General features: G+C 42.5%; 1 protein-coding gene across 1 annotated transcript in view; it reads left to right on the top strand.

The window, feature by feature from the left end:
- Window positions 1-14027, top strand: part of LOC139642124 (zinc finger protein 91-like) — a 188275-nt gene extending 174248 nt beyond the window's left edge. The window contains exons 8-10 of the mRNA XM_071516855.1: window positions 5987-6060; window positions 6118-6514; window positions 12951-14027. Of these exons, the coding sequence (XP_071372956.1) occupies window positions 5987-6060; window positions 6118-6514; window positions 12951-13472 (993 nt within the window). The 3' untranslated portion in view covers window positions 13473-14027. The remainder of the gene's footprint in view (window positions 1-5986; window positions 6061-6117; window positions 6515-12950) is intronic.
- Window positions 14028-15426: the final 1399 nt, after the last annotated feature.

Genomic DNA, 15426 nt, shown 5'->3' with positions numbered 1-15426 from the left:
GACTAGCTGGATCTAAGTTCCTGGCTGGTTCTGATACTCCACAGTCCTCTCCATCAGCTTCTGTTTTCATCTGTTCAGTTGAGCTGCTGGCTAGAGGCTCTGCCTCTCTGTTCTCCTCAGTTTGGCTTTGATGAAGCTGTGAGGACTGAGGTTTCTCTTCATCATCTTCACTCTTCACAGGGACAGGAGTGAACGGGAACTCGGTGATATCGGCCTCCTCCGGCCCTCCAAGCCGCTCTCCCTCCTGACCGGTCCGGAGTTCCTCCTGTTCCTCTTTAATGTGTGGGGGCTCTGGGTCCTCCTGGTCCAGACTGGGGCTCCAGTCCTGCTGCTCAGGGGGAACCTCTTCTTCACTGACCAGCAGCTGCTGGACGTCTGGAGGGAAGACTGAAATACACACATACACACATTAAGGAAAACTGTGAGTAAGTTAACCTAAGCTTGGTACCATTAGAGTTGTCACGGTGTTGTACCAGAAGCAGAGAACCTCGGCAGCTTCAGATCGGATTCAGACAGAAGTGAAAGTGGCGTCGAAGTAGACGGTAAGAGTTTAAAATGGCAAAGAGCAGCATTATTCAATATTGTTTGGGAATGCAGTGTTTAACATTCACTAGTAAATATATGTAAATTGTTTTTGTTTTTTTTTTAGGCATTTTATGCTTTATTTGAGAGATATAGTGAGAGAGAGACAGGAAGGTATGGGAGAAAGAGCGAGGGGAGGACATGCAGCAAAGGACCACGGGCCGGATTCGAACCCGGGTCGCTACGGGAAGGCCGGAGCCAAATGGTATGCGCCCTACTCGGTGAGCCACCAGGGCGCCCCATGTAAATTGTTTTTAAAGCTGTAACTTGCTTACACACTTTGTATTCAGTTTTTAGCACGACTTTCTATTCTATGGATGTAAAATGTTGTTTCTGTTTTTTGTTATTTCTTCTCACAGAAAAAGTGAAGTCGGGATTGTCCGGTGGCTTTCCTGGCACATCACCCCACAATAACCATAAATAAATAAATAAATAAAGTCAAAAGTCAAAGTCAAAAGGTGGGGGGGGGTTACAGTCCAGACTTTATGGAAGCAGAGGAGAGAGAGTTCAGCATCCTGACAGCCTGATGGATGAAGCTGTTACCCAGTCTGGTGGAGCAGGCTCAGAGGCTCCGGTCTCTTCTCCCAGATGGCAGGAGACTGAAGAGGCTGAGTGAGGGACGGTGAGGTCACTCGTCCAGGGGGGGGGGGGGGGGGGGGGGGGGGGGGGAGTGAGGCACCGATGATCTGCCCAGCCGAGGTCACTATGCGCTGCAGGGTCTTGCGGTTGGAGGCGGTGCAGCTCCCAAACATTTATCACCTGTTCCTGCACATGAATTGACGGACGATCACAATGCATCCTGGGAAATATGCGCTTGTGAGGTTTTGCCTCGTCGTCGACTCGCTCCCTCGGCCCTCGAAGGGTCGAACTCAGGAAGTTTTTTGGGGTTTTTTTGGACATCTTTATTGACAATAGAAATCACATACAAACAAAGAAGTCATTAATACAGACAAAACATCAGAACCAGGGGGAATTTCCTAAGTGAAAACATTAAACAAAGAACACAAATAGATGTTTTTTGCAGCTTTCTTATTTTTTGAGTTAAAAATGGTTTTAATGTACTGTTTGGTTTCATTTTCAAAAACTATAAATAAAGGTTTAGAATGGCTAAATTTGGATTTATGAATATGACATTTTGCTAAAATAATCATCAAATTGATTATATAAATCTTTAAATGTATTACTATTGTTACTGTAGATACCAAACAGTACATTTTCCCAGTAAAGAGAAAAGTCAGAGTCAGTTAGTGTAGGGACATTGTGTGAAATGTACCCAGAAACAACGCTGCACCTGAACAGTTAACACAAATGTCTTTCTTAAACTTAAGTAGATAATGACTTGCAGGATAATATCTGTGTATGATTTTGAAAGAAACTTCCCTTACTTTATTGGTAAGGAGATATTTGTATGGAAGATTCCAGATATTTTTCCAATTCAAGTTATCAACAAATCTAGACCACGAGCTCAGGAAGTTCAGGTCAGTTATCAGAGTTGAATCAAACGTCACTTTTGGGCTGAGGTCGATTTCCACTGCAACACACTGAGCATCAGATGTAGAACTGTAGGCTGCTGTAGTCTATCAGATGTTATAGGCTTCCCCAGCTGTTCATTTGGACTAATCAGCCTATGGATTAGCCAGTTACTTTTTAAAAATCCTCTGTTCATGTTCCTTCACATTCTGTTGTGTCTGTAAACACAGCCATGCTTAGTAAGCTGCTGTGAACAGACTCAAACCCTGCAGCAGCTCTTCAGGAGGAGACTCGCCTGGCAAAACCCACATCTGACTTTAACATGGAGACTAGGTGTTGTGATCACTGAAGGGACTGGAGGAGAATGACATATTTCTATAGTTCAGATGGACATAAATCAGGCAAATATATTGAAAATGCATGAAATTGAACTTAAAACAAATTTTAGGAAATTAGCAAAACGTTTGGTCTGTCTGCGGCTCTGCTTTGCAGTTGCTCACGACAGAAATATGATGAAATGTGTATGAGTAATGTGAAAATAACATTTAAATGTCACCAACCTGCTCTGTGTAGCCGCACTTCAGGATGTAAAACAGCGTCCAGTAGCTTTCGTTGTCGGTCGTTCTGCTCTTTTGAACGAGAAACTTCCTCCTCGTACTCTGCTATCGTTCTTTCAAACAGCCCAAATATCTCTTCAACAGCCGCAGTTAGTCGCTGCTTCACCAACGCTCTCAGCTTCTGGACTTTAGACATTATACAATAACGCTGCTTACTGAGTCAAAACACAACCTGCTCGATATCAAACAGTCTCTTTAGCTAGCTAGCGTTGTGTTGCTAAGCTCCGTCCCTGTCTGTCTGTTAGCAGCTAGCTAGCTATGCTAACTTAAAAAGCTTTGTAGGCTACCGGGAGAAGAGTCTGAGGTAAAACCTTAAGAAAGAAGAGCGAAGGGCGCGAGCTCCGTTCAGATAGAGTTATCCATACACACACAGTCTTCTGCTGCTTCATTAAACATGGAAACTAGACTTTAGAAAGGAAAACAACGGAAAGTAATCTAAAGATATAGATCTCCGCTCGCCTCGCTCCTCTCTGTCTTGACAAGATGCTTTCCGCTGCAGTTTCACTGAAACTCTGCAGAGTCAGAAAGTGTCACAGTGTCTGACTTTGAGAGCCTGTCGTGACTTTTCAGCTTGAGCCTAAATGTTAGTGTGTAGTGAAAGTTCAGTCTGCAGGAGTGTTTTTACATATAATTTGTGCACTTACAGTGAAAGTTGACCTGTGTAGTGTTTATATCTGTGTAGCCTGTGTAGTCCAAAAATCTCTGTTTAAATGTAGAGGGAAACTTTCAACTAAAATATTACATCCCTTATCCCTTAATTACTTGTTTTTTTGTGCAAAAAGATTTGTTTTTAGTCAATATTTGAGTGTTGTGGATTTGTAGAAATTACACTTTTATTCTTTAAAATAAATCGGACCGGAAGTCTTATTCTTATTTCAGCTGGCGGAACACAGCCAACTTGACACTGGTGCAAACAAGTGTTGCAGGAGAGACTTCCGTGTCCACGCGCTGTGTGGAAAATGTGTTCAGTCCGTCAGCTGAGAGCGTCGGTGAAGCAGCGACTAACTGCGGCTGTTGAAGAGATATTTGGGCTGTTTGAAAGAACGATAGCAGAGTACGAAGAAGAGATTGATCGCCAACGCAGGCTGCTGGAAGATGTTCTGAAGCCTGAGATCCAGATCAACAAAGCGGGTTTGTAGAAGGTTTTTCTACATTAGACTTACTGCACTGATCTCAGTACAGTGACAGCTCACCGCTTTTACATTATTTTACAAGCTGCTGCCTTTAAACCAGCTGACTGAACAGGAGGGACAGAGTCCGTCTTGTGTTTCTGTTCTTTAGCTAACAGCTAACAGTTAGCTTCCCACAGCTGCGTCAAGTCAGAGTTAGTCAGACAAATACAGCGGCTGATTTCTCTGATCACTTCCTCCTCTCTGGTTGGAAGCAGCTGCTGTATCGATTGATTTGAATGAAAACCTGCGGACTCTCGGGCCTCCGTGCCTCATGTTGAGAACCGCAGCATTAGCGACAAGCTAATGCTAAGCTAACAGCTAGCTTCCCACAGACAGTTAATGAGACTGAGACAGGAAGTGAAGCGATGTGGCCTTCAAAATAAAACTCTAACATTTGTCATAACGGGTAAGAAAAGGGAAATGGAGAACACAAATCAAAACGTTAAGTGGGATCGTTGTAATACATATGGACTGAAACTACAGCTGTAAAACAAACAGTAAAGGGATTATATTGTCCTGTGGTGCTACTTGATTGCTTGAGTTCAGACAGGAACTCCAGGCCGTCACGTGCTATAAAAATACAATTTATTGAGATTACGCGCCTCTCCAGTCCGATACCCCCCCCCCAATATAGCAATAACGTATTTAACTTCTATCGTTCCCCTTCCCCATTCCCCCTCTCAGGCTTCTTCTTCTTCAAAAAAAAAAAAAATAAATAAAGGGTTAGGGTTCTATTTAACTTCACTGATCACAATGAATTGATGAAATAACGTTAGCAACAGAATCCAGAATTCAAATGAATTGTACATGTATTGGCTAATACAAATGTTAAATTAATAAAGTTACACTTGCCCATTAATATCCACATCTCACTTGGCATTACGCACAGTCATCCAACAGCTTCTCATGCCAGACTATATCAGATGGGTTTAAACATATTAATGAGCGTGTCTAGGTGAGTATGACTGTGGGTTCATATGTATGTGGTTGCATGTCTCTATTCCACCTACTCTACACCGACAGGGCTATAAGCCTGTGAAGATTTCCCTTCAGACATTCAACTCTTTAGAGACAAATGACCAGAATTTTCAAACGGTAGAAGTCAATATAGATGCAGTGGTTTTCAAAGTGGGGTGCTGGAACCCTGTGGAGTTCTGGAGGAGTTCTTAAGGGGGACCCAGAGAATCAAGGATGGTATAAATTTGCTACTATTTCATTCATCAATCAACAGAATAAGAGAATGTATCTGTTCATCTGTGTGTTTGGGGGTTCTTGTCATGAAAACATTTTAAAATCCCTGGACTAGGAAGCATATCCTGAGAAATATTAGCTGAGGGAGGTTTTATCGTACAGAGATGGTACACTGTAGAGAAACTAACTGTTAACAGTTTGATAACTAGTGGCAAAGCAGAAGAAGGTGAATTGTGTCTCAGTTGTCCAACTTGCTATTTTGAAAGAACGATTGTAAAGTATTGTGAAATGGATGATCCTTTATTATTGAATGTAAAAGTAGCACCTTCAGTTAACTGGTTCTTTTATTTCATGTCCTTCCTGTTAGATGTTCCACAGCTGCTGGTCAGTGAAGAAGAGGTTCCCCCTGAGCAGCAGGACTGGAGCCCCAGTCTGGACCAGGAGGAGCCAGAGCCCCCACACATTAAAGAGGAACCGGAGGAACTCCGGACCGGTCAGGAGGGAGAGCGGCTTGGAGGGCCGGAGGAGGCCGATATCACCGAGTTCCCGTTCACTCCTGTCCCTGTGAAGAGTGAAGATGATGAAGAGAAACCTCAGTCCTCACAGCTTCATCAAAGCCAAACTGAGGAGAACAGAGAGGCAGAGCCTCTAGCCAGCAGCTCAACTGAACAGATGAAAACAGAAGCTGATGGAGAGGACTGTGGAGTATCAGAACCAGCCAGGAACTTAGATCCAGCTTGTCATTTACAACCAACTAGTGATGGCAAGACTTCAGACTCTTCTGAACCTGAGACTGAAAACTGTGATGATGAATGGAAGGAGACTAGAGAACCTCAGTCAGGTTTAAAGACACTAAAATCAACCAAAAAACAGAAAGTAGAAGTGCAGAGATCGATTACATTTTCCTATGAACTAAAGCCATCAAACCAAAGTTCATCCCATGTTTGCTGTAAGGTGTGTGGAAATTATTTTCAGACCAAGTTATCTTTCATGAGACATGTTAAAGTCCATTCCAGTGATTGTGGTTTGTGTGGAAAACATTTAGAACCTACAGAGAGTCTGAAACATCACCTTGAGGCTCACAGGTCTTGTGGTTTTTGTGGTGAAATGTTTACTTCGACAGGCGATCTTGAAACGCACATGAGAACTCATATGAGACCCCATGATTGCAAAGACTGTGGTAAAGGATTTGCTAGTAAATCAAGTCTGAATGCACACATGAGATGCCACACTGGTGAACGACCATTTAATTGCTCAGTTTGTGGTAAAAGTTTTGGACAAAAGGCACATTTGCAAGCACACATGAAACTCCACACAGGAGAGAAACCCTTTAGTTGCTCAGTTTGTGGTAAAGTATTTCATCACAAGGGTAATTTGAAGAAACACGCAAGAGTCCATACAGGAGAGAAACCATATAGTTGCTTAGTTTGTGGCAAACGATTTAATGAAAAAGGAAATCTGAACAAACACACCAGACTCCACATAGGAGAAACCGTACAGTTTCCGTGTTTTGGGGAAAAGATTTAATCAGCTGTCACATGTCTAATGCTGCATTCCATTGGAAGTCAAAGTCGAGTTCAGACTTCCATAAATACGACCTGCCAGTTGGGGAAAAACTGTTCACATCAGCCTCCGAATGGTGATTACAAGTAGGATATCTAGGAATTTTTTTCACACTGATATTTCCCATGTGGCATCACAAATTGTGTAAGTGTGTCACCGCTGTCGGCAGTTGTAGATAAGAAAAATAAAGTCTGCGTACAAAGTGAGCAATATCTGATGCAGTTTGTTTATGGTTGATTTTAATTTCACAATTATAAATAATTTTGGATGCGGGCGTTCTAACAAGTTAAACAGGTGATGACATGACATCCTGTTCTTTTGTTTCTTCCGCTGTGAGGTGAACAGACACTTCAGCTGCTTCAGGAGGTTTGATGTTATTTGCAGTGGAAAAACCTTTTGTTCAACTGTGCGCACAATTTACAACGTGACAATGTTCTTGTTGAGATGTTCTTTGCTCAATAAAAAGTTGTGGGAATATTTCCACATGGAGAAAGATGAAACTTTTCTACCATTTTTCATCGAGGCTAGTTCACTGTGAGAGGAGACTGACTAATAATGGAGAAACTGAATCAGGGAATGGGGGTGGGATAATAAGTACGGGATTATTCCATTTCAGTTTGTTATTTAGAGAAGTTGATGCGGGGCCAAGTAGGAAACTGCAACCACACTTTCGAATTCAAGACAGGAGTGAGCCAAGGATGCGTCATGTCAGCATTACTCCTCAATATGGTCATAGACTGGGTGATGTGAAGAACAACTGAAGACCAACTGAAGACCAACCTAGAGGCATCAGATGGACGCTCTTTTCAACATTTGAAGAGATCGACTTCGCAGACAACTTGGTACTGGTCTCCCACACCCATCACCATATGCAAGAAAAAACATCCCGTCTCAACACCTTTGCACAACAAATAGGACTGAAAATTAGCTTGAAGAAAATGGAGGTAATGACCTTGAACGCACAAAATCCCCCACCGATACAAGTAGATGGAACAAACCTACCCACAACAGAAGAGTCTATATATCTTGGAAGCACTGATAGATATGATGGAGGAACAGGCAGTGACATCAAAAGCCGACTCAGCAAGGCCAGAAACACCTTCAGAATGCTGAACAATGTGTGGAAGTCCCCCCACTACAGCATCAACACCAAGCTAAAACTGTACCAGAGTCATGTTCTTTCTACCTTGCTATACGGCTCAGAATGCTGGAGAATGACAGAGAGCGACCTCTCCAAGCTGTCAACATTCCACACAAGGAGCCTCAGAAAACTCCTGCGTATCTTCTGGCCTAACACCATCGCCAATCATCAACTGCTTGCTCGGACCAATCAAGAGAGCATTGACACCATCATCACGAGAAGCCGGTGAAGATGGATTGGTCACATCATGCGAAGAAAACAGGATGGTACCCTACACTGGATACCAGAAGGAAGGAGTAAGAGAGGAAGACCCAAAGAAACCTGGCGTTGAACAGTGGAGAGAGACCTGAACAGTGCTTTAATTACTTTACTGCCACAGCCAGGTAAACCCTCTAACAAATGTGAGAACATGAGACCCATAAGTTTGTTAAATTCTGACCTTAAGATAATATGTAAACTTTTAGCAAAACGCTTACAAAAAGTATTGCCAAATATTATTAATAGAGACCAAAATGGATTTATAATGGGAAGGTAAGGTTTCCACAATGTAAGGAGGGTATTGAATGTTATTCATTCTAACAAGGAAATACCAGATACAGCACTTCTGTCATTAGACGCCGAAAAGGCCTTTGATAGAGTCGAATGGCCTTATCTTTTCAATGTTTCAGAAAGATTTGGGTGTGGAAATGACTTCATAAAATGGGTTCGGGTATTATATAAAAACTCTACAGCGGAAATCTTAACAAATAGAAATATTTCAAAACCAATAAAAATCAGTAAAGGTTGCCGACAAGGTTGCCCACTCTCGCCCCTATTGTTTACACTAGCAATTGAACCTCTCGTAATAGCAGTACCTTCACACCCGCAAATTTGTGGAATAACAGTAGGGCCGACAGACCACAGAATTTCCTTGTATGCGGATGATGTAATTTTATTCATGTCAAATTTAAAACAATCAATTCTGGCCTTGTTACAGCTAATAAAAACATTTGGCAATATGTCAGGATACAAGGTGAAAAAAAAAAATATTATTTTTCTTCTAAATACTTTTTGTATCTATTGCAATTAATATACTCCATTTTGTTTAGATTACCATTTGTTAAAACAGGAGGAGCATTCTTGTTTTTTTGTTTTTTTTTGTTTTGTTTTGTGTTAATGCAGCAATTTTATGTTGTATTTTATATTATATGAGTGTAAAAGGCTGTATTTCATGGTGGTGAAAATGTAAATAAAAATATTGTGGGGAAAAAAAAAAAAGTATCCCTAACGTGAAGGTCTGGGTACTTAACCCGCTTGTATCAATGTATTAATGAAAATTCAAACACATTTATTGTGAGGTGCTACTTAGCGTACAGGATTTTTCAATTGTCATCCAGACTCCCCGTCATGTAAAAACAAAATAAAGCTGCTAAATATCATTGGCTGGTGCCCAGTGGTCCACTTGTTTCTATCACAGTTTGGTCTGAGCAGTGACTGTGGGTGGTGATAATACACCAACCCTAGTTCCCCTAGTCTGTAAAAATAAGTGGAATTAAAGATTGATTTTACACAATTATGACTTAAAATCAGCGCCCCCCTTTTACTGGGGATACATTAATATTTAGACAGTGATTATTTCAATATATTTACTTTAAAAACAACTAAGACGAGGGAGAAATAGCTAAATGTGATGAAAGCACTGGAAAACACTTTACAGTGAGGTAAAACAGTGAGGGAATGCATGAGCAAAACTCCAATCACATTTGTCCTTTAATGGACATTCAGGCACATGTCGTAACAGCCTGTTCACCACTTCGCCTCAGGGTTTTATTTTGAAGGTTGTGAGCGGAAGGAAGTCCTATATTTAATTCTAACTAGCTTGACACTGGTGCAAACAAGTGTTACAGGAGGGACTTCTGTGTCCCACTGGGAAAATGTGTTCAGTCCGCCAGCTGAGAGCGTCGGTGAAGCAGCGACTAACTGCGGCTGTTGAAGAGATATTTGGGCTGTTTGAAAGAACGATAGCAGAGTACGAAGAAGAGATTGATCGCCAACGCAGGCTGCTGGAAGATGTTCTGAAGCCTGAGATCCAGATCGACAAAGCGGGTTTGTAGAAGGTTTTTCTACATTAGACTTACTGCACTGATCTCAGTACAGTGACAGCTCACCGCTTTTACATTATTTTACAAGCTGCTGCCTTTAAACCAGCTGACTGAACAGCGTTCCTCTGAACCACGTGACTTTAAGGCCCAACAGCCTGCAGGTTTTCACTCCAACAGATCGATACAGCGCCTGATTTCTCTGATCACTTCCTCCTCTCTGGTTGGAAGCAGCTGCTGTATCGATTGATTTGAATGAAAACCTGCAGACTCTCGGGCCTCCGTGCCTCATGTTGAGAACCGCAGCATTAGCGACTAGCTAATGCTAAGCTAACAGCTAGTTTCCCACTTCCCAAGTCAGACAGTTAGTCAGACTAAAGTCAAGCGATGTGGCCTTCAATATAAAAGCCTACAATTCGTTATAAGGGTAAGACAATGGAAATGGAGAAGAACAAAAATAAAAGCGTTAATTGGGATCGTTGTAATACAAACTACAGCTGTGAAACTGCTTTGTGAGCAGAAATAAGTTACTTGATTGGTTGGTTGAGCTGACAGTTGGATCATCTTTACTGTGAAGAGGTAAACAATAAACAAAGTAATAAATTATTAAGTTATGGGCTAAAACGATAGAACAGATGCTCTCCAGGGAGATCGGACCCATGTGGGGAGTTGGGGACAGTACAGAACCGAATGAACCGGGAACCGTTTCACCCCTAGTCCCCATGCACACGCTGCACCACGGTCTGCCGGTTGTAATCAGTAGATCTTGGGGTCTGACTTTTTTTTTTTATGAGAGACACGGAGCTACCAGGAGAGCAGCAGCAGGTTTCGGATGAACTTTTACAGAAATGAACGAGGAGTCTTCCTCCCTCTCTTGATCCTCACTGTCCTTCCCCTCCCTTGGCTTTGAGTCCATCCTTTGGCTCATGCTGTCTCACCCTGTCTCCGTTAGCATTGAGCTGGTCCAGAAACGTCAGTAAGTCTCTGGCAAGATGTCAAATTTGGCGAACAGTGGCTCCTTCAGGTCAGGATGGTAACTGGACCTCGCCTCATCCATGTCTGTGTAAACTTCCAGCGCTTTTCCAGTCAGCGGGGAAACCAGACGACTGGCCCGTTCCTCCTCTGGCCACTGCCATGTTCTTGCCATGTTCTTGCCATGTGCTCAAAACACAGGAGGTCATTTTCAGTGTGACTGGTATGCTGGCATCTTTGGCTCCTCACACAGAACCGGTGGTTGGTTGGACCCATGGGACTGGCCACGGGCTTCAGTGGTAGAGGAACGTGGAGTCTGCCCTCTACTGGAGGTGTTGACCTGTTGGAGAACTCGAGGTCCTGGAATAGGAAAGTCAAACCTCAGACTCCCTTCATGCTGGATCTGATGGAGGGATCTGCTGCTGCCACGCAACTCCTCATAAAGCGCATCATCTCTTTTCTGCTGGGTGGTGAAAATTATTAATAATTATTTGCAAAAAAAAAATATTTACAAGATATTTACAATGCCAATCTACTGGTCTGTTTTACATCCAAACTCACCCCAGCAACAGACAGTCCCAAGCCCTGGAAACGGGGACTTATCAACAGTCACACCAGATGCACCAAATATATCAATTCACTCCAAATAATTGTTACTAAACTCAAAGGTAAATCAATAGAAACTAATAAATATAAGGGTTTAAGCGTAATATAAGGCATAACCCTAAGAAAAACTATAACAAAATAGACCATGGTGTGTCCCAATACCATGCACACATGCGCATGGTGGGACCAACATCCTCTGAAGTTGTCCTGAAACAGCGGCTCAGTTTAGGACCCAGGGGATTCCAGCAGCACTGCTACAAGAAGAGGAGTATGGGTTGACAGCGGGACACTTCCTTGTTCGAGATAAGGATCGATAAGATATTGCCGATTAACAACTGCAACTGCAGGGAGTGTTTTTTTATCCAGGATTAGTGGAACTGTAGGGGAGATGTGGGGAAGTTTTGAACTCGCTTTAATAAATGTTGTGGTGTGGGCACTCACCACCATGACGGACGGGAAGTGTGTGAATGGATGCGTGTTTTCAAACGGTAGAAGTCAATATAGATGCAGTGGTTTTCAAAGTGGGGTGCTGGAACCCTGTGGAGTTCTTAAGGGGGGCCCAGAGAATCAAGGATGGTATAAATTTGCTACTATTTCATTCATCAATCAACAGAATAAGAGAATGTATCTGTTCATCTGTGTTTGGGGGTTCTTCTCATGAAAACATTTTAAAATCCCTGGACTAGGAAGCATATCCTGAGGAATATTAGCTGAGGGAGGTTTTATCGTACAGAGTTGGTACACTGTAGAGAAACTAACTGTTAACAGTTCGATAACTAGTGGCAAAGCAGAAGAAGGTGAATTGTGTCTCAGTTGTCCAACTTGCTATTTTGAAGGAACGATTGTAAAGTATTGTGAAATGGATGATCGGCCCCCCTCCTCTCCTTTATTATTGAATGTAAAAGTAGCACCTTCAGTTAACTGGTTCTTTTATTTCATGTCCTTCCTTCCAGACGTCCAGCAGCTGCTGGTCAGTGAAGAAGAGGTTCCCCCTGAGCAGCAGGACTGGAGCCCCAGTCTGGACCAGGAGGACCCAGAGCCCCCACACATTAAAGAGGAACAGGAGGAACTCCGGACCGGTCAGGAGGGAGAGCGGCTTCGAGGGCCGGAGGAGGCCGATATCACCGAGTTCCCGTTCACTCCTGTCCCTGTGAAGAGTGAAGATGATGAAGAGAAACCTCAGTCCTCACAGCTTCATCAAAGCCAAACTGAGGAGAACAGAGAGGCAGAGCCTCTAGCCAGCAGCTCAACTGAACAGATGAAAACAGAAGCTGATGGAGAGGACTGTGGAGTATCAGAACCAGCCAGGAACTTAGATCCAGCTAGTCATTTACAACCAACTAGTGATGGCAAGACTTCAGACTCTTCTGAACCTGAGACTGAAGACAGTAATGATTGGAAGGAGACTAGAGAACCTCAGTCAGGTTTAGACTCAGTGAAAAACAATGTCCTCATAAGTCATAAGACGTCTTATACTAGGGAGAAACTCTTTAGTTGCTCAGATTGTGGTAAAAGATTTGACCACAAGGGAAGTCTGCAGAGACACATGATGGTCCACACTGGTGAGAAACCATTTAGTTGCTCAGACTGTGCTAAAAGTTTTCGTGATAAAGGAGACTTGAAGACACACATGAGAGCCCACACAGGAAAAAAACCATACAGTTGCAGCGTTTGTGGTAAAAGTTTTGGTTATAAAGGAAACTGGAAGAGACACAAGAGAGTCCACACAGGAGAGAAACCATTTAGTTGCTCAGTTTGTGGTAAAGTATTCAGTCAGAGTGAATCATTACATTCACACATGATAATTCATACAGGGGAAAAACCTTTCAGCTGTTCAGTTTGTGAAGAGAAATTTAACCACAGATCAACACGGTCAAAACATATGAGAGTCCATACTGGAGAGAAACCCTTTAGTTGCTCGACCTGTGGGAGAAGTTTTGGTGATAAAGCACATTTGAAGAGACACATGTTGATCCACACGGGAGAGAAACCGTACAGTTGCAGTGTTTGTGGGAGAAGTTTTCGTCAACCGTCACATGTCAGAAACCACAAGTGTGTTGGTGAGAGCAGCAGCAGGTGAAGCTGCAGAGCTGCTGGTTGAGCTGAACTGTTCAGCAGGAACAGAACAATAAACTAGAGACACATCATGATAGTCCATCATTCAGGAGGAAACCCAAACCCTTCTAGTCAGTGTTGTGGTTCGGGATGCAGCCAGATCTGAATACTGCTCACACACATCTTGTGTTGATGTTGGCTAATGTGAGAGAGAGAATTACTGTTGCTGCTCTTTGGCTCAAATTCAGGTTCAACTTTCCCATGTGAGTTTTATTTCTCTGTTACAGGCTCCTTAATATCAGGCTGGGCAGTAATTCAGTGTTATTTATTGTCAGTAGAATCATATCCTGATACACAGCGAACAAGCTATTGTGATACACAATTCTGTCATCTAAATTAATGATGAAAAGCAAATACTAATTGAAATCTGAAACCTATTGTAAAATGTTATTTGAAAATGTTTTATATTGAATGTATTGAAGAAGGGGCGTCCTGGTGGCTCCAATCTGCCCCAGGACCTTTGTCACATGTCTTCCCCTTCTCTCTGCCAGTCTTTCCTGTCTCAACTTTGAACTGTCTAATAAAGGTAAAAATGTAAAAAAGTCAAAAAAAAAAGTCTAAAAAATGTAAGTGGGTTGAAGAAAGTATCTTGCACATTATGACAAAAAATACAAAACAGGCTCCTAAAAGCAAAACATTTGTTTACATTGTGTCCAACTAAAATGTGTCAAATGTGCAGTGAACAGACAAAAGGTGAAAGTTTCCTCAGCACCGTACAAAGACTCACTTCACAAAGACTTATTTATAGACTCAAATTCAGTGTGAGCCAATCAAAGAGACTTGTGGCAAATGGGGAGACAATTAGTCAATAAGGCAGCTGAGGCCATAGGAGGTCTATACAATTCACATGAATACAGACTATTATCATTACCATTTGCGTTCTGCCCCCAAGTAACCTCTGTTCTATATTCCCACCCCTACCTGTCTTGCTGATCTGCTCTGTGACACAGTAGGAGGTTTGAGACAGAATGACCGGCATCATGGAAATGTTTGGCTGTAGGTGATTTGACATTGTTTCTGCCAATGGCACTTTTATGTTCTCATGTTCTATAATCTGTGTTTTCACAGGTCTTTTAGTCTCGCCTACGTATTCTAACCCACATGGGTATGAGGTGAGATAAATAAACAGCAGATGTACCTGTAACACATTGTTTTACCATGTATGTTTTAGAAGCCGTATGGCTGGTGGCTGGTGGGGTTTTTGTCATGTATTTTATCATGTGCCTTATGTGCTTGTTCATGTTTTCTTACAACTAAAGTTGTATGGCAATAAAGTATTGAATCGTGAATCTTGAAAGTGTTTTTCTTCTCACAAGCCGTACAGTTGCGGCAGGGGAAGAATCTGGTCAGGCTGTCCAAACGTCTCTGGATAAATACAGAGGGGATCAAGCTGTCTGCATGTACAAGGAAATCTCTTACATCTCTAGACCTGTAATAGGAGAAGAGAGGACCGTCAGACAAAGGTTTTCTACAGATTGGATCCAAACACAACACATCCCAGTGTTTCTCAATGATGTCCCTGATCTCACCATTAAGGGGAGAATAAGTAGTGACACACATGAATATTTTCTCTCAGATCTTTGGTTTGTGGACGGATTCAAATCCATCTCACAGACCTTTTTAGGGGCTTTGTCAAGCCATGTTGTAGGATATACTCTCCTTAGTTTAAGTAATATTACATTTCTTCAGTGCCCCTCAAATATGGGCAGCATATTTGATACTGTGAGGAGCTTCATGGGGTGGCAGTTAGGCATCCGGGGTTGTCATCTAATATGGCAGGTAAGGCAATTAATACAGGCCTTACAGGTCATATATATGTCCTTCATTTGATGTCACTTTCTGCTACTGTGCCATCTGGACTGGGTAGGAGCCATTGGACCTTTCCAATAGGCCAGTGTGCTTGCGGTAGTTGAGGGTCT

The sequence above is a fragment of the Centroberyx affinis genome, unplaced genomic scaffold (genome assembly GCF_046629955.1).
Source record: "Centroberyx affinis isolate AG114_WGS23_722 - 3 ecotype Tasmania unplaced genomic scaffold, CSIRO-AGI_Caff_v1 ptg000434l_1, whole genome shotgun sequence".
In the NCBI taxonomy this organism is placed as follows: domain Eukaryota; kingdom Metazoa; phylum Chordata; class Actinopteri; order Beryciformes; family Berycidae; genus Centroberyx; species Centroberyx affinis.
This window is presented reverse-complemented; position numbering and strand designations above follow the sequence as displayed.